Source organism: Euleptes europaea, chromosome 7 (assembly GCF_029931775.1).
Source record: "Euleptes europaea isolate rEulEur1 chromosome 7, rEulEur1.hap1, whole genome shotgun sequence".
Taxonomy (NCBI): Eukaryota; Metazoa; Chordata; class Lepidosauria; order Squamata; family Sphaerodactylidae; genus Euleptes; species Euleptes europaea.
This window is the reverse complement of record NC_079318.1, coordinates 79,878,702-79,898,516: the sequence shown is the minus strand read 5'-3', so window position 1 is coordinate 79,898,516 and position 19,815 is coordinate 79,878,702. Positions and strand designations below refer to the sequence as shown.

The following is a 19,815-nucleotide window of genomic DNA, read 5'->3' as shown; positions in this document are numbered from 1 at the left end:
TGTCAATGTGAATTTCTCAGATTGAGACTGCCTTTTCAGTTCCAACAAAAAAGCTGCATATTTTCCAGCATTCTCTTGTTTATGAATATTATGTGATTTCACTGCAGCTCGACCAATGGCGTTTGGGAGCTTGCAGGTGAAAGAAAATGTTTGGGCACTTACAAAGGTTGGTTTGTGCTGCAGGAGTGATAAGGGCTTATCCTGGTTTACTAGGATGTGGGTTATCTATTGTGGGGAAGAAGAGACATGCCTAAGATAAAAACAAAAAAAGATGGATGTTTGTTATCTATTTTTTCTGAAAATGATAATAAAATATGTTATATAAAAAAGATGGCGTTTCCTTCACTGGTGTAGCACTTCAGTGATAAAGATATGAAATTGTCAGTAATATTTTTATACTAATTCTACTCTTACTAGCAACAGCTCCAAGAGCGTTGGACAGAACAAGGCCTTTCTGAGGGCCATGGCTTAGTGATAGAGCATCTACTTGGCATGCAGAAGGTCCCAGGTTCAATCCTTGGGATCTCCAGTTCAAAGGACCAGGTAGTAGGTGATGTGAAAGATGTCAGCTTGAGACCCTGGAGAGCCATTGCCTGTCTGAGTAGACAAAATGGACCTTGATGGACCAAAGCTCTGATTTAGTACAAGGTAGCGTCCGTGTTCATGTGTACCTGAGATCCTTTCATGGAAGGTCTCGGGATTGAACCCGAGACCTTCAGCAAGTAAAGTGCGTGTTCTGCCACTGAGTCATGGCACTCTTGAACATGCTAGACTAATGTCCTTCTTTCATCCCTCACTGAGCAATGGGTTCTGTCTTGCAGATGAGCGAGAGGCCGTGCAGAAGAAAACCTTCACCAAATGGGTCAACTCTCACCTGGCCCGAGTTACCTGCCGTATCAGTGACCTTTACAGTGACTTGCGGGATGGACGGATGCTGCTGCGCCTGCTGGAAGTGCTCTCGGGGGAGCAGCTGGTAAGCGGCTGAAAGGGGGCCCATCACCAGCAGGGTGGGGAGAAGAAATTGCAGATTTGGTGAATGTATAAGGGGAGAAATCCAAAGTTTTTCTTTTTCAAGCTGCTGTAAAAATATGCTGAAATGCTTAGATAATCACGTGAAGTATTAATTTGCCACATTCAGTTTACACCATCTCCCCCCCCACTTTTGTTTGTAACCTCTGACGTCCAGTAATGGAAATGTAAAAACAAAAAAAAAGGTGAAGAGGAAGAAGAGAAACGTTTTTGCAAGTAAATTAGAGTTAGGAAAGCTTGCTTGAAAACGGATTCTTCACACATCTCTTTACACTCTGCAGCCAACCCCAGGGCTGAGGTAAAGGGAAAAGTAGTGATAGGATCAGACATCTGATGGCACTGAGTGAGATAAGAATTGCATTGAATAACCCATAGGTAGGACTGCCAACAGGCTTGGAGAAAAATGCCCCTTTAATAGAGGCTTAATGAGCTGTTATTTGTCTCTCTGCCATGAAAAGCTTCAACTGGCCCATTTCCACATGTGAATCCTCTGTTAAAGGGACAGGACATTTTTCTCCAGACCTGCTGGCAACCCTGCCCACAGGGCTTTGTCAGTAGAACAACTTTTTGCATTAAAAGTTGGTGGGTATTTCAGTTCCACACTGGGCCCATAGAAGCCCCTGTTCTCTAATCCTGAAGACCACATCTCCCTATGCAAAAGCCACCTGCACACCTCTTCTACCAAAGCCCTCAGATGCATTGCAGTTACTTGAAAATAAAAGATACAGTTGAAAGACTTGCATCACTCCTTAAAGGTAATTAAAAAAATTAATTCGTGCTTAGAGCGTGCATCTCAATGGCATGTATCCTACCACTCCGTTGAGCAACATTTCAAGTCTTCCTCCAGCCTGAGGAGTTTTCCTCCAATTTAAGTGGCTCTTCCTCCAACAGAAGAGCTACTTACCTTGGAGGATGGCTCCTTCGGCTGGAGGTGCTTCCTTCAGCCTAAGGGAGAATGCATACCAATGTTTTTTGGAAAGCAAGCAGGCCTGTTCTGTCCGGCTTATTCCTAGGAAAGTGTTTGCGCTGTGTCTGGGATTGCACTGTGTGTAGTCTAACGAAGAATGCAAGGGTGTGAGTTATTAAGTATAATTGGGAAATGCTGTAAATAAGTAACAGCCCACTATTTCTAAGGGAGAGGGGATTGCAGCACCTCACACAAATGCCTGTGGTTCAGTGCAGTTCTGTGGTTCAGTGCAGTTCTTCCTCAGGCCTCATCCTGTTCTAGGGAGGCCAGCCTTCAGGTGGGATCTGGGGATTCCTGGGAATTATAGCTCATCTCCAGACTACAGCAATCAGTTCCCCTGGAGAAAATGGATGCCTTGGAGGGGGGACTCAGTGGCATTGTACCCCACTGAGGTCCCTGTCCTCGCCAGGCTCCACTCCCAAATCTCCAGGAGTTTCCCAACCTGGATCTGGCAACCCTACCCCCCATCCCCCGCCGGTGGCCAGGGGGGACCTGGCAACCCTATTTTGTTCCTCTCCAAGTCATCATGAGTATATTTGCCCGTTGATCTAACTGTATGTATTTTTCTGGCAAGGCCATAATAAAGTTGTTTGCTTGCTCTCCAAGTTATCAACCACATACATTCAGGATCCTGCTGATTCCTCTCCAGTACATCCCTCATTCTTGCTGTGTTGTGGACCCTGTTCAGAATCCTCTTGTAGCTCTAGGGAATTAAGGAGTAATCCCCCCCCAACTAACATGCCAAGTTTCAGCATTTTAAGTCATGTTGCAATATACAAACAGCTTCGATGCCCTCTGTGGATGACTCAGTAAGTGGAACCTCATTATCTAATATCTATAGCTATTTAATTATGCAATTAATGGTAACGGTATGATGTCAGGGATGAGAGAGACGGAAATTATTTCCCCCTTTCGTGTAATAATAAAACCGTAGACGTGCAGCAGATCGAGAATAAGCAAAAGAAAATACTTCTTCACACAACACATAATTAACATGTGGAATGCACTACCACAGGCGGAGGCAATGGCTGTTATCTCTTGCCTGCACACACATGCAGTGAATCTGGATTACAGGGTGCAGTGTACTTCAGGTGGCAGACTCTGTTTTCAAATACGCCCCCCCCCCCTGCAATGGAAAAAGGAAGAAAAAACACACCCAGAAAGTAAACAATTAGAGCATCAGCAAACAGAAGGTCCCTAATATGTTAGCTTACAAAGAACCTTTGTAAGGAGGTTCTTAAACCCATGCTTGCACTCTGAGTGGCAAAGTCCACTCAACTGCTTCAATGTATTGCACATCTGGATCAGGCCCAAGATGGCTTTGAAAAGGTTGCTGTAGTGGATAGCCATGATAGTTGAATGGAACCTCCATGTTCAGGGGTTGCATACCTCAGATTACTAAGTGACGAGGGCCTACAAACAAGGGATAGCTATCCCCCTTCATGTTGGGGGCTTCCCAGAATCACTGGATCGATGGCCACTGGAAACAGTGTATTGATGGGGGGGGGTTGGTCTTGATACAGCAAGGCAATTCCGATGTTATTACACTGGGTTGGGTATTGAATAGAAGCCTTTTCATAGCATAGATGTCTCTTTTGTGCTCCCAGCCCACATCCGTTTGCTTTGAGGCTGCGCGTGAGAGCTTTTATTCAGAGATGCCATTGCATTGCAGGCTGGGGATAAATCCACGCTGAATAACAGTGAAACAACATCATATACAACAGGCAGTTTGAGAGCTCTCTATTAACTACCCATTCTGGCTGCTGAACAACCAGAGTGTGACGAAGTGTTTATAACTGGATTGTATATGTATATACAATCCAGTCCCTTATGTCAGTGCTGTAGAGCATGAGTAGGTAAAAAGGTAAAGGTTCCCTGCCCTGACCTGGATGGCCCAGGCTAGCCTGATCTCGTCAGATCTCAGAAGCTAAGCAGGGTCAGCCCTGGTTAGTATTTGGATGGGAGACCACCAAGGAATACCAGAATTGCTGCGCAGAGGAAGGCACTGGCAAACCACCTCTGTTAGTCTCTTGCCATGAAAACCCCAAAAGGGGTCACCATAAGTCGGCTGCGACTTGGGCACTTTACACACACACAGAGGTTCCCTGTGAAAGCACCGGGTCATTCCTGACCCATGGGGGGTTTGTCACATCCCGACGATTACTAGGCAGACTTTGTTTACAGGGTGGTTTGCCAGTTCCTTCCCCAGTCATCTTCCCTTTACCCCCAGCAAGCTGGGTACTCATTTTACCGACCTCGGAAGGATGGAAGGCTGAGTCAACCTTGAGCCGGCTACCTGAAACTGACTTCCGTCGGGATTGAACTCAGGTTGTGAGCAGAGCTTGGACTGCAGTACTGCAGCTTTACCACTCTGCGCCATGGGGCTCTTCACAGCAGGAGTAGGCAATCCTTTTTGATCCATCCCCCCCCATGCTGTGTCTGTGTGTGAAGATGTTGGTGACCTGGCAAGCAAAATGGGCACAGGAATGAGGGTGTTACTTGGTGACAGGCTTGGTAAAGCCAAGTCCAAGCTGGGCTGCCAGCATCTCAGAGATTCGCCCTGGCTGCTGGCTGGGCACGTCAGGGAGGCAATGACAAGCATAACCCGTGCCTGTTGCCTTTTTCTGCAGTGCCTAACTTTCTTGGACAGAGATCTGGCCCCAGATGCTAACCAAAATGGTCCAGTTTACTGCTGTTGGCATATGCGCTGTGGGGTTGCCTATTCTAGAGTGACCAGCTGACAGAATCTAGGATGGGGCTACGCAGGCAGGAGTCAGCGGAGGTCATCAGTTGGTTGGCTGGGAGCACCCCTTAATTTTTGCATGCATGCATTTACGTAAATTTATTTATTTATATCCCACTTTTCTCACCAGTTGGGACTCAAAGCGACTTTTAGAACATTGTTCTCCCCTCCTCCATTTTCTCACAACAACATCCCTATGAAGTAGGCCAGGCTGAAAGTTTATGAAGGACCCCAGGTCACCCAGCATGCTTCCATGGTAGAAATGGGGATTCAAACCCAGGTCACCCAGAGTCCTAATCTGCCACTCTGTCTACTTCACCACGAGTGGTATTGCTTTTTCTTGTTGGGCTCATGGAGGCATTATGGTCCCAATGGACATCTCTTGTCCCTACCCCCCACCCCCCAGGAATTCCAAAACCAATTTCTGACCAGGTTGTCTTTTCGTCTTCATTCAGGGCTTGGAGGTTATACTTAGCTTGGGATAATAGGATGTAGGGTCAGGTTTAGCACTTGACTTGGTCCCGTCCCTTGTTATGTGTGGAGCAGTGATGGATGGGAGGTTGATGACGGCTGCCCCCAGCACCTTAACATTCTCGTGGATTACAGAGAAGAAGAAGCAGAGTTGGTTTTTATACCCCGCTTTTCTCTACTTTTAAGGGGTCTCAAAGCAGCTTACAATCGCCTTCCCTTTCCATCTCCACAACAGACACCTTATGAGGTAGGTAGGGCTGAGAGAGTTCTGAGAGAACAGTGACTAGCCCAAGGTCACCCAGCAGGCTTCATGTGGAGGAGTGGGGAAACCAACCTGGTTCACCAAATTAGACTCCACTGCTCATGTGGAGGAGTCAAACCCAGTTCTCCAGATTAGAGACCACTGCTTTTAACCACTACACCACGCTTTTAACCACTACATCCATTGCCTTTGGAGCAGCCAAAGCAAGAAGTTGAAACAGGCCATGTTCTTTGCTGCAAAAGTGGACATGTGGGGTGGGTTTCAGTGAAAGGATTAGAACCCTCCATCCATTCTCCCTTTCCCTTCCTGTTACATGACGGGCATTGAGCTAATCCATAATATCCATCTATCTATCTGTCTCTCTATCCATTTGTATTCCACCCTTCCTCCAGAGAGCTCAGAGCAGTATACATAGTTCCTTCCTCCTCTCCTTTTTATCCTCACAACTCTGTGCTGAAAGTTAGACTGAGAGACAGTGACTCACGAAAGCTCATACCCTACCAGAAATGTTGTTAGTCTTTAAGGTGCTACTGGACTCTTGTTCTTATAATTGTACCGGGTATTTCTAATATTGTTCACATGCAAAGAAATAGTTCCATGGATTGTCTTATTAGCTGTACATCACGGGTGATTACTTTAAATGTGCAATCAATAATCAGATGAAAACTTGGTTGGAATATATATGCAGATCGGTTAACCTGAGCTCTTATAAACTGGCTAATTAGGATGAGAGCTTTCAGTCGTGAGCATATAATGCATTCCAAAACTGTAATTATCTCAATCATTTGATTTAACTGCACGGGTTCACCGATGTAGGAATTTACCACATGTTATCTAAGAAGAATGCATTTGTGGAATTGACAGAGACCCTTGGAATGGTATATTTCATCTATACCAGTCAGGGACAATTGGAACGCAGCACGGTGGTGCTTGCCCATCCGGCAGCCCTGGTTTCCGTGTTTGTGCCACGTCTATCTTGGCTGATCCAGGCTAGGCCACGCTCAGCCACCCCCATAATAGAGAGCCAAACACCTGTTCCCAGAATTCTACACTTTGCCTCCCTCGCAACCGAGAGGGGAACAGCCCATTCCCAGCCTGAGCCAGGTGGTTTTTCCGGTTTCCAAGCAGGCTGGCAGTAAGATCCACCCTGCCTGGCAGCTTGGCAGGTGCTGCTGCTGAGTTTTCTAGTTTAGCACAGAGAGATGCTGAAATGTGTTCGGTGATGCTTACAGGCCCCGAGGGACGGTGAAACCTAGGCAGGGCTAAGCAAGCAAAGCGTTTTGATCTTTTGAGGCCTCTTGTAACAAAGAGGGTGACGTGAAGATGATGACCTAAGAAGACCTTGCTTGGCTTAAGGTGCCGTTTGCATCCTTGCAAGAAAGGAAAAGAGAAAAGAAAAGAATGAGACAGTCGATTCTAGCATTTTGAAATGAAAGACAGCAATGAAAACTTTGAAATGAGGGTGGTTCTTTTTTTCTGCCAGCAATGAAAATGTGTTCCTGATGCAGCATTCTCTTTGTAATGCTAAGAGGGGGAGATGTGTTTTACTAGTATATCATGTACATCTGCTCTGAGAGAAAAAGAGTAATTTTTCTGAGGCCACCCAATGAGTTCCATGGCTGAACAGGGGTTTAACCCCAGCTCTGGTGTAACTCTGTGTATAGAATCATAGTTGGAAGGGACCACCAGGGTCATCTAGTCCAACCCCCTGCACAATGCAGGAAATTCACAACTACCTTCCACCCACCCCCCAGTGACCCCTACTCCATGCCCAGAAGATGGCCAAGATGCCCTCCCTCTCATGAATTGCCTAAGGTCATAGAATCAGCATTGCTGACAGATGGCCATCTAGCCTCTGCTTAAAAACCTCCAGGGAAGGAGAGCTTACCACCTCCCGAGGAAGCCTGTTCCACTGAGGGACCGCTCTGTTAGAAAATTCTTCGTAATGTCTAGAAGGAAACTCTTTTGATTTAATTTCAACCCGTTGGTTCTGGTCCGACCTTCTGGGGCAACAGAAAACAACTCAACACCATCCTCTATATGATAACCCTTCAAGTACTTGAAGATGGTTATCATATCACCTCTCAGGTCATTTATGCATGGTCGCTTTACCCTCCTTTATTCCCTGTTTCAGCCAGGATCAAATTTTTCAGTATGCACGTTACCTCATTCCTTGAAAGCTCAACGCGGTTTCAACGCAAAACGAACCCAGCTTTTCTCATTCCTCTTCTGGCCCGAATTAAACTGTTCATCCTGGCTCATTCCGGAGTCACAGAGCATGCATACTCTGTTCTCGGGTTGAGCTTTGCCCCACCCTTTTCCAAACCCCTCTTCAAGGCAGCATGCAGATAGCCAAACAGGGGAAGCACAGAAAATTGGCTTCTCTCACAGCCAATCATGAAGCAATGTGTAAAGAGGCAGGGATTCAAGTGCTTCCTGCTACCTCGGAGCTCTTTCTGAGCAAAAGAAAGGCTTTTTTAAAACGAGGGTTGGATTTCTCCTCCCCCCCTTCTTTCAGATTGCTCCGTTTTTTGTTCTTAAAATGCTTTTTTATGCAGCAGCTGGGTCTGGGGGGAAGGAAATCTTCTCTCAGGGTGAGTACTGCAAGTCAGCCAATTACAGAGCAGCATTTAAAGGAGTGGGACTTGATTTGAACTTGGGAGACTGCTTTTCTGTATTCATGCCTCCATTAGAACACAGTTTCGTCCCTGATCATTGCAGCCAATGCATACAATTTCCCCCAACCCGGGTTACTTTGATCCTGGAAGTTAAAGCTACCATGCATAAATGACCTCTGTCTTCTCTTCAGGCTAAACATACCCAGCTCCTTCAACCTTTCCTCATAGGATTTGGTCTCCAGACCCCTCACCATCTTTGTTGCCCTCCTCTGGACACATTCTAGCTTTCCTTGGGGAGTTGGGAGCCTTGGTGTGACATGAGGATCATCTTGACAGATGATTGTTTTATATGATTGTTAATACCTGTCCTGAGAACCTGAAAGGTGACACTTAAATGACTAAATTTGATGACTAATAATCTTACAACATTTCCAGACTTGCAACGGCAAGATTGTTCAGCAAATGGGACACTGTTATTCCAAAGGAGAGCAAGGTAGTGGGCGGGTGGGCTGTGTGGTTGCCAACCTCCCGGTGAGACCTGGAAATCTCCTGGAATTACAGCTGATCTCCAGATGACAGAGTTCAGTTCCCCTGGAGGAAATTCTGATTCAGAGGGTGAATTCTATGGCATTATGCCCCAATGAGGTCCCTCCCCTCCCCAAAACCTACCTTTCCCAGGCTCCACCCCTTAATATCTAGGCTTTCCCAACCCTGAGTGGGCAACCATAGCTGGGCCAGCCTGCCTGTTGTCTGAAGGTGCTGAATTTGGCCCCTGGCTGCTATACTGCTGACCAGTGCCTTAGATCAGGGCTTCATAAACTTTTTCCACTCGCAACCCCTTTTCACCCGAGAAATTTTTACGCGACTCCGGGTATGTAAGTGTATAAAATAGGTATACAAATCAAACATGATAATAAACCATAAAGAAATGTATTTTAAAACAATTCTTTGGTATACATATAAGTTTACCATTTACTGTAGCCAAATTTTTCGCGACCCCCACATTCAGTTATGCAGCCCCATATGGGGTCGCGACCCACAGTTTAAGAAGCTTTGCCTTAGATCACCAAGCTTTGCTTCCAGAGTGCAAAGCTGCTATTTAGGAAACATTTATTTTAAAAAAAGTATCTGCCACTTCTGCAGAGACCTGCAGTTCGCAGTTCCTTCCCCAGATGTTTTTGTGCAAGCTGAGATGTTGCAAGGGTGATGGATTGTTCCTCATGCGGTCCCCAATGTCCAGCCCACACGCCTTTTCCCAGCTCCTGACTCCCCATTCTGGCCCCCAGGGTTGTCAGCTCCAAAGTCTATGCTGCTTTTTTCTCTCTCCAGTTGCCTCACTAGATCCCCTCCTGGGGTGACTCCACCCTTCCGCCCATGGGATGTGTTGTTTGCAGGTAGAGTGGAAATTCTTCTCATGGGCTGAGCTCTCTGTGTCTTGACAGCCCCTCCCTCCAGGTTTTTTTTTAACCTCAATGACATGCAGACAAGCCCTTCCGGCAGTCTGTCGGGGAATGTGCTGTAGGAAGGGAGTTCCGTTACAAGTCCGACCAGCTTCTTGGCTGGCATGGGTCTGGCATGCATATTAATCCTCAGCATGCCAAGTGCATCCTGCGAGATAGGACTGTGTGTGTGAGTGTGAAACGGGAGGTGTTGGAAGGCACTTGCCCAAGAATGCCATTAGTAGGCCGAGGAGGTGTGGTTCATAATGTAGAGAGGCCTGCCTGTGAGACTTTGCCGCACTGACTCACTGGATAACCTGCAGCAAGTGATTTTTCTTTCGGCCTAAATGCCCCACATGTTAAATAGGAACAGGGGTCATCTTAATGGCACCTATTAACAGGCTTGCCAACGAGGGTTGCCAACCTCCAGGCAGTGGCTGGAGATCTCCCGCTATTACATCTGATCTCCACCTGATAGAGATCAGTTTCCCTGGAGAAAATGGCCGCTTTGGCAATCGGACTCTATGATGTTGAAGTCCCTCCCCTCCCCAAACCCTGCCCTCTTTAGGCTGTGCTCCAAAACCCTCCCACCACTGGCAAAGAGGGACCTGGCAACCCTGTTGCCAACTGCCCGGTGGGGGTGGCCAAAAGCCTGCCAATCCACCAGGCTGCCTGCTGATCGTGGAGGGGGGCCACGATCAACGCGTGCAATGCAGATGGTCTAGTAATTGCCCCTGAAACTCTATGGAAACTATAGGGTTTTGGGGTGATTGCTAGAGTGCCCGTGTCGCTTCCAGGAGCGCTGATCACAGCCACCAGCCACACACCCCGCAAAGTTCCCACCAGTGGCAAGAAGCAACCTGGCAACCCTACCTATTAAGATTGTCCTGGGAGTGGGAGGCATTTTGAGAGCACTGCTCAAATAGAGATTCTACCAAAATAGTTGATGGAAAGCTCCATCAAATCGCAGTCTATGAGTTACGGCAACTGCATAGGGTTTTCAAGGCATGAGATGCACAGAGGTGGTTTGCTATTGCCTCCCTCTGTGTAACAACCCTGGACTTTCTTGGTGGTCTCCCGTCCAAGTACAAACCAAGGCCAACCCTTCGGAACTTCCGAGATCTGATGTGATGATTAATTTCTATAAAAGATGAGTGGTGAGGTTCCCACTCTGACTGAATGATTTTGCATTCTGGGTATCCTGGGAAATGCATTCTGCACATGCTCTGCAGTATTTCACCCTGTCCAGGTTATCGTTCTGAGGCCGAACCCTGGTCCAAATTAAGCCTTGTCTGTTCTCTTTCACTAGCCCAAACCAACCAAAGGCCGTATGCGCATCCACTGCCTGGAGAACGTGGATAAGGCCCTGCAGTTTTTGAAGGAGCAGCGCGTCCATCTGGAGAACATGGGCTCCCATGACATCGTCGATGGCAACCACCGCCTGACTCTGGGCCTCATCTGGACCATCATTCTCCGCTTCCAGGTACAACCATGCCCTGCTTCTCTCCCCTCCTTCCCTTCTTGTCTTTCGCAAACAAATCCAGATGGCCTACAGCCCACGCTCAGGTCTGTGTGCGTGCACAGAAGCAGCACAGATTGTGAGAGCACATGTAGAATCCAGATTATTCAGAGAGTCAGCTTTCATTTTAAAAAGAAAAAGAGCAAGTTTCCGGACCTTCCTCCTGCACAGATGTGCCTGAAAAGGGATGAATAAGACTTCTACCCACTGTGTTAAAATGGAACAGGAAGCCAGTAATACCTTAAATGTGTAACAAAATTTATTCCAGTATAAGCTTTGTGAATCAAGAGTTTATTTCATCGGATGCATTTGATGCAACAAAATAAAACATCAGTGGCATTTTAAAAACTAACAAAATTTAGTCCAGCATAAACTTTCATGAGTCAGAGCTCACTTCATCAGATGCGTTGGAGTTTTTATGCATCTGATGAAATGAGTTCTGGAACTCTATGGAAACCACAGAGTTTCGGGAACTCTCGGGAAACCATAGAGTTTCCAGTATAAGCTTTGTGAATCAGAGTTTATTTCATCAGATGCATTTGATGCAGCAAAATAAAACATCAGTGGCATCTTAAAAACTAACAAAATTTAGTCCAGCATAAACTTTCATGAGTCAGAGATCACTTCATCAGATGTGTTGGAGTTTTTATGCATCTGATGAAGTGAGTTCTGATTCATGAACGTTTATGCCAGAATAAATTTTTGTTTCTTTTAAGGTTGTCGAAGGACTCCTGCTTTATGTTACTGCTGCAGACTACTACAGCTGCTTTTCTGGAATTATAACCATTGTGTTGTTGCCTTTCCCTTGACTAAGGAGGCCGAATTATGCAAAACGAGAGATGATGCAAATGAGCATGAGTTATGCAGGCCTTAGTATTCCACTTTTATCAGCAGAGACTTTATTCGTTTGTTTATTAGAATATTTATATCCACCCTTCTCTTGCGAATCAAGGTGGCTAACAATTCCAGAAATTAAAAACAATAAAAAGCCATAAATAAATAAATAAATACCCTGAGTATCACAGATCCTTTATGCTTCTACGATACAATGCCCTGCCTTCTATGATCTATGTTCTTATATGGGAAATATAACAAACTCCCACTGGAAGCACATAAATGCATTTGTGAACAAGATGCACTTGAAACCTCGGAACATGTGTCATTGGAATGCAAACTGTACGATCAAATACATACGAGATCACTGATCCCGTTACTTGTAGATTGCCCTAGAGTTCTGAGGAAACAACGACTTAAGCTTTTATTATCGGACACAATAGATAATTTAACTAATAAGAGTTGCCAGATTGGCTAGCAATTAAAATAAGGCAGAGCTGGACGAAATCTATGCAATAGCCAAGGAAACATGGGATCTTTATTGTCCGGAACCTTTCACACTAGTTTTATATTAGGAATATTTATGACTAGATTATTTTTGTAATGTTTTGTCATTTTAAGTATTGTAATTTTAGCCATATTTTGTCTATGTGTGCTACTATTTATCAGCCAATTTTGCAATTCTGTTTTATTTGATTGTCTATGACTGAATAAGAATAAATTGAATGGAATAAAATGTCATTTAACCTCGCACCAAGAAACTCAGAGCTGCCTGTGGGATTCTAGCTGTCTGTTTTGGAGGACCTGCTGTCCTCCCCACACTCAGCTGTACTCTCCTCCCCCGTAGATCCAGGACATCAGTGTGGAAACGGAGGACAACAAAGAGAAGAAATCGGCCAAGGATGCCTTGCTGCTTTGGTGTCAGATGAAAACAGCTGGGTAAGAGAAGCCCTGGAGGAATGCGACCGTGTGGGTTGAAGGGCAGAAAGTGATGCCCTGGGGGCCGAATCCCCACTCTAAATCCCCACTCAGGTTCTTTTTGTCCTGCTCTTCACACTGCTAGAAACCGAAAAGAGAAAAGGAAGCCAGGAGTGATGCTCCGCATGTGCTCGAAAGCTCAGGAGTTTTCAGGGAGCACTGTTGAAACTTGGAGTCTGGGCTGCCTTTTCAAAAGAGATTGTGGCTAAGCCTTTTTGAGTGTTAATATCTCTATGTATAAAATATGGGTTAGTATTGAATTTGCTGGGGTTAATTTTATTTTTAATTGTTGTCAACCTGGGATGAGCCCTTGTGACGTGGCAGGTTAAAAATCTGGAACATGTAAAACGAATAAGCAGAGGGCCTCTTTTCTGATCCCATGTTACAGGTACCCAAATGTGAATGTCCACAATTTCACCACCAGCTGGAGGGACGGACTGGCTTTCAATGCAATCGTCCACAAACACAGGTCAGTCAAGGAGGGGGGCAGGGTTCAGATGAAGGAAATAACCCAGCTGAAAACCCCCTTAGCAGTGAAAAGGTTGGAGCCCTGGTTGGCTACTCATTTTTAAACAGGGGCCGTATTTTGATCTGAGTAAAGGCTACAGTGCTGGCAAAGGATCCTTTAACCCTTTTCATGCCCAGTATGAACGGCAAGAGAGGCTAGGACAGATGCCTTCCTTTCGACACTTCTAGCCGTTCACTGCCATTCCCTGCCATTTTAGCTTGCTTCTCCCTCTGTCCCCATGCAAGCTTTTGACTTACCCTTTTTTCTCTGGGACACACGCACATCCCTGCCTTGTCTTTCTCATGTCCCCTTTTCTGGGGAGGGATCAGCACCTAGCACTCTTTTGACACTAAATAAATATTAAGTAATATTGCAGTACTCTGACCTGGATGGTCCAGGCTGGCCCGATCTCATCAGATCTCAGAAGCTAAGCAGGGTCAGCCCTGATTCATAGTTGGATGGGAGTCCACCAAGGAAGTCCAGGGTTGCTTCACAGTGGCAGGCAATGGCAAACCACTTCTGTTCATCTCTTGCCTCTGTTCATCTCTTGCCATAAGTTGGCTGCAACCTGACGGCACTTTCCACCACCACCAATATTGCATCCCCTACTCAACATCTAGAGACATGTTCTTTCTTTGGGGCGAGGGGACACAAGCATGATGGGTCATCAAGTAACGTTGATTAGTGGTGGCAAACCACAGGACAGACCAAAGAAGTAGTTTCATGCAATAGTGCACAACTGACCTGTGGAATTTGTTTCTGCAAAAAGCTGTGATGAGTGTTGGTAGTATCTTGTGAAAAGAATTAGATCTATTCCTGGAAACTCAGTTCATCATTGGCTGTGGGTCATGATAGCTGCAAGTAGAGCTTCCATGTTCAGAGGCAGGCTAGCATTGTGTGTTAGCAGATCCTGGGAACAAACAAGAGGGGCGGTGCTCTGCATGTGAGCTTCCAGGCTGCTCTGGTTGGCTGCTATCAGGGGCAGACTGCTTGGCTAGATGGCCATTTGGTTTGATCAAGGAGGGCGATTCTCACATCCTTTAAAAAAATTTTTTTGCTGCCCTCTGCAGGCCAGACCTAATAGACATTGATACCCTGAAGAAATGCAACGCTCACTATAACCTCCAGAATGCCTTCAACATTGCTGAAAAGGAGTTGGGTCTGACCAAACTCTTGGATCCTGAAGGTGGGTTCAACCGTGTGGGTCTAAGAGACCATCTAAGAGACAGGGGTATTACCAAAATAACAACTGCATGGCAACTTAAGAGGTGTCCCTTTGGTTTAATTTTAGCAATATGCAGACTACTAAGTTATAGTACCGTGAACTACTACTAAGTAGTGAACTACTACTACTAGACTACTAAGTTATAGTGCTCTCCTCAGGCTTTCACCACTTATAGGACTCTGGCTTCTGAGTTAAATGGAAAATTAGAAGTTTATTTACAGGTCCAATGTGAAGACCTTGCTTTACCAGCCAATAATCAATCTGTTGTAATTAAAAACTCTATTTAAAAATAATCCAACTAAACATGAGAGTAGGAGAACCAGGAATATTAAAGAAACACAAATCAGACTAGGGGCCCCATGCGTAGGCTTGATTGGGTACTGCCCAGTTACAGGTTAGGAGAACTAGACTGGTGTAAGTGCCCTTTTACGCTGTGATAAGGGGCACTTATGACGGCACAGGGGCATTTACGCCAGCTCTGGAGATTGACACAGCAGCGCAGCACAGTGACGATGGCACGGCCTTGCTGGTGTTGTCCCACTGTCTCTCCCTGTGTCGGCGTCCTGGGAGGCGTTCCTGGGGTGTTCCCGGGGGCAGAGCTGCCTTTAAGCAGCTTCCTAACCCCTTTCGGCCCTTTTGGCCCGGAACTCCCCCTTACGCCGCGGCATTGCTACGCCAGCTATTTTGCTGGTGTAGCCTCACTACAGTGAATGGGGCTTTTTTGGATTTTAAGTTTTAAATCGATTTTCCTTCCCTGTTTTCCGGCCATGAAACCTCACAGGGACAGTGAATATGTAAAAAACAAAACAAAAAAAACCCACCCTCACTGGAGAGGGGCTGTGGCTCAGTGGTAGAGCCTCTGCTTGGCATGCAGAAGGTCCCAGGTTCAATCCCCGGCATCGCCAGTTAAAGGAACTAGGCAGGTAGGTGATGTGAAAGACCTCTGCCTGAGACCCTGGAGAGCTGCTGCCAGTCTGAGTAGACAATACTGTATTTGATGGACCAAGGGTCTGATTCAGTATAAGGCAGGTTCATGTGTTCATATGTTCATGTGAATCTAGATCTGAGAAATCCGTACGTCACAAGGCACTGAGTGCGTCTATGGAGTGTTTGTGTAAAAAAAAATGTTTCCATCTGAATTGTTTTATTTCATGATGTATCTCTGAATGAACTAGTGATAGTTTTAAGTGATTGCTTCTTTCAGTGTTAGTGTTCTGTTTCCTAGGATTTATGCTGGCAGGCAAACAGCTGTCCGTGAGAAGTTATCAGGGCTGTTTCAAGCTTGCTATAGAAACTTCTCAAGGACACGAAGAGTGCATTTGAACAATGGGAATGAAAAATTCCTGTTCGGGAGTTGTTACAGGAAGTCATAAGTAGATTCAGTGAGCCATTACTAATTCAGGCCAACGTATGCTAACTAATGAAGCAAAGCCTATAAATGTATGTATGTGTGTGTATATATTCTACATACCATGCATGATTTACATTAAATTTCACAACATCAGAAAGAACAGCCCTCCCTTTCCTTGCAGAAAAGGGTGGGAAGCCATACAGTATAAGGCAAAGCCCTTTTCCAAGTGAACAGAAGACGATCAAAACAACCATCCTGTGGGGATTGTTAGGCCTAGAGAGCGGTCAGAATGACATGTGCTGAGCGAGTCTTTAAACTGTTGTCCCATCCAGACTCAATGAGGGCCTTGAGGCTTGTATGGAAGTCAGATGTCCATCTAGTAAAGTAGGAGTAACTTTCCATCCCTTTCTCTTAGACCTTTCACAAGAACATAATATAAGCATCATAATAGATCAGATCAGCGATTCATTTTATTGCACTCTTTATTACCTAATGGTGTAACCCAGTTTTATCACATTATTTATTGAACATATTTATTACATTTTAAAAATTCTGTAATTTGCATTGAATTTTAGTGAGAAAAGCAGATGATAAATGAAGTCAATAATTCTAGTTTGGCATCCCGTTTCACATAGTAGCCAACCAGTTTCCCCAAAGGCCCAATGAACAAGCCATAGATGCCCTGATGTTACCTCCTAGCACTGCAATTTGTAGGTTTACTGCCTTTTGGTGTGAAGGTTCTCTTTGGTCATGACTAGTAGCCGTTGATGGACCTATCCTCCATGAAAATGTCTTAATTCCCTTTTTAAAGCCATCTGTGTGTGTGGCCATCGCTGTGTGTGTGGCCATCCACTGTCAGAGAATTCCCCAACTGAATTACTTGTTGAGTGAAAAAGTACTTCCTTCTGTCCTCTGATGCTCGTAATCTCGTGCTCCTTCCTAGATGTGAACGTGGACCAGCCTGACGAAAAGTCCATCATTACTTACGTGGCTACCTACTACCACTACTTCTCTAAGATGAAAGCCCTTGCCGTGGAAGGGAAACGGATTGGGAAGGTACCACAAGGGCTGCAGCAGAACCATGGATGGGGGGAAGGAGACTAGGGTTGCCAAGCCCCTCCTGGCCACTGGTGGGAAGCAGAGGGTGGGGTTGCCAGCTCCAGGATGGGAAATTCCTGGAGATTTGGAGGTGGAGTCTGGGGAAGATAGGGACCTCAGTGGGGTACAATGCCACCCTCCAAAATATCCATTTTCTCCAGGGGAACTGATCTCTGTAGTCTTGAGATGAGCTGTAATTCTGGGAGATCCTCAGGCCCCACCTAGAGGCTGGCATCCCTAAAGAAGACAGTAGGGCTGTATGAGAGAGGCAAAATCTCATGGATTCAAAAAAATCCTGGGTATGTTGTGGTGACAGGAAGTGAAGCAGGAGGGTGTGGAGATGATATAACTTACTGGAACAACTGATCATTTAAAAGTGTGCAAACATTTACAGGTTCAGTAAGCTTTCTTCAGGCAAAATGAATATTTAGGGCCTAGATCAGTGGCATGGGCTCTGGTACAACTTGCCCTGTTTCGCCTTCTCCTGTTCTTTTTTCCATCAACTCCCCCAGATCAACAGATTTTAAAGTGTCTTTAACCACAGCAACATATTTGGGCCTTTTCTCCTGTGTTTTCATCCTTGCTGTTGCTGTCTCAAACCCCACTGTGCTGTCCAGAGTTGGGCAGCTCAGAACTACTCAGACGTAAGGGGAAAGGGTTTGTGTGAGTGTCTAGAAACATCTCAGCCAGTAGTTCTTTCCCCAGGACCCCAAATGTTCTGAATGACATAGGCTTCTCCTCCAGGTGCTAGACTATGCCATTGAAGCAGACAAGCTGATCGAGAAGTACGAGACGCTGGCCTCCGACCTTCTGCAGTGGATTGAACAGACCATCCTGACACTGAATGACAGAAAGCTGGCCAATTGCTTGAGCGGAGTGCAGAATCAGTTGCAGGCCTTTAACACTTACCGTACTGTTGAGAAGCCGCCCAAGTAAGCCTGTCCTTCCTGGCTGCAGTTTAAGGGCAGTCTGCGGTCTGGAATGTTACAAGTCAGGGATTCTGGGATGTGGGTGGGTAAAGACAACCGGGCTCATGTCTCGAAATTCTTGACTGACTGCCCTTTATCCTCATACCCACCTCACCACCCGCCAACTCATAGGTTCACAGAGAAGGGGAATCTGGAAGTTTTGCTTTTCACCATCCAGAGTAAGATGAGAGCCAACAACCAGAAGGTTTATACGCCTCGAGAGGGGAGGCTCATCTCTGACATTAACAAGGTGAGACAACGGCATGTGTCCTAACATTCCACTGAGCAAAGTTCGAGGTCTTCCTCCAGCCTTAAGGAGCTATACTCCAACATAAGTGGCTCTTTCTCCAACGGAAGAGCCACTTAAGCTGGAGGGAAGGGTCCTTAGGCTATAGGAACTTCCTCTTGCCTACGGTTGGATACCTGCTACTTTGTGATATGTATTTGTGACTACAGAGGATGGGAACATTTCCTCTGCAGAGCTGGGGGAGCTCTTAAGACCAGCTGTACAAGCAAGGCAAGCAGTTGCCTGGTATGACACTATCTCCAGGGACATCAAATGAATATAGATTGCTGGGGGTCTTACACAGGGAGGCTCGGGTGTGTTTTTTTAATATAGCCACTTTGATTTTAATTGCAAACAAAAGCAGGATAGAAACTCACTGAAATAACCTCCCCCCAACTTAAATTAGGGCTTAAATGTTGTATCCAAGTCCAATCGATATTTGTAAATTCCAAGTAGAATCTGTTTGCTAACAGTGATTAATGATCGATTGAGGCAGGTTCCTGGAATCATGTCGATCTAACCCAGTGTCAGCCCAAATATTCATTTCCAAAAATCAAGGCTGAGCTGTGTAATAATAAACAGGCAGTGCCTTTGAGCACGTACAGTGCCTCTGAATATGTACAGAGTGCTTTCCACCACTGTCCTTTCACTATTGGAAGCTATCATATATATGTCAGCATGTAGCTTCCAAGCAGCCTTGAACACCCCCAAGCACCTCTCCTTTTAGAATCTCAAGCACTGATTTCTCTTATGGAAATGGTTGGTTCCCTCTTATCCACAGGCCTGGGAGCGTCTGGAGAAAGCCGAGCATGAGCGAGAGCTGGCCTTGCGCAACGAACTGATTCGGCAGGAGAAGTTGGAGCAGCTGGCAGCACGATTTGACCGGAAAGCAGCCATGCGTGAGACCTGGCTGAGCGAGAACCAGCGCCTGGTCTCCCAGGTTAGTTTGTGTCTAGACCTGGTGATGTAACGGCAAAGTCCCTCAGATTACCAAGGAGAACTTGCATCAGGATATGAACAAGAGTCACTTTGAGTGTTGCATGGGATTGGGTGGAAATGACCCTTAATTAACCGCCAGGAAATGACACATTCCTTTGCAGTTTGACTGCAACCCCAGGCCAGATAGGATAGTAGCCCAGGAAAAAGAACAGGATACACCCACCTTGGCTACTGGTCTGGAGAAAAATATCCTGTCCCTTGAAGACAGTAGGAAAAGAGGACAATCCAACATCAGATGGATTGACTCAACAAAGGAAGCCACGGCCTTCTGTTTGCAAGACCTGAGCAAAGATGTTAATGATAGGGTGTTTGGGAGGTCATTAATTCATAGGGTTGCCATAAGTTGGAAATGGCTTGACTGCACATAATAGGAAGATATTGGCCAGGTGACGATGTTTACCTCCATGCCACGAAAAGCTTTAGCTGCCCATTTCCACACATTAAGCCTCTATTAACTGGGCAGGACATTTTGCTCAAGACCTGCTGGGAGCCCTAACACCCCAGTATCAGTGGCGCATTC

General features: G+C 45.9%; 1 protein-coding gene across 1 annotated transcript in view; it reads left to right on the top strand.

Moving 5' to 3' along the window:
- SPTBN2 (spectrin beta, non-erythrocytic 2) overlaps positions 1-19,815 on the top strand; it is a 70,573-nt gene that overhangs the window by 12,751 nt on the left and 38,007 nt on the right. The window contains exons 2-10 of the mRNA XM_056852463.1: positions 822-973; positions 10,839-11,012; positions 12,730-12,821; positions 13,249-13,329; positions 14,439-14,554; positions 16,888-17,000; positions 17,787-17,974; positions 18,143-18,260; positions 19,078-19,236. Coding sequence (XP_056708441.1) covers positions 822-973; positions 10,839-11,012; positions 12,730-12,821; positions 13,249-13,329; positions 14,439-14,554; positions 16,888-17,000; positions 17,787-17,974; positions 18,143-18,260; positions 19,078-19,236 — 1,193 coding nt within the window. The remainder of the gene's footprint in view (positions 1-821; positions 974-10,838; positions 11,013-12,729; positions 12,822-13,248; positions 13,330-14,438; positions 14,555-16,887; positions 17,001-17,786; positions 17,975-18,142; positions 18,261-19,077; positions 19,237-19,815) is intronic.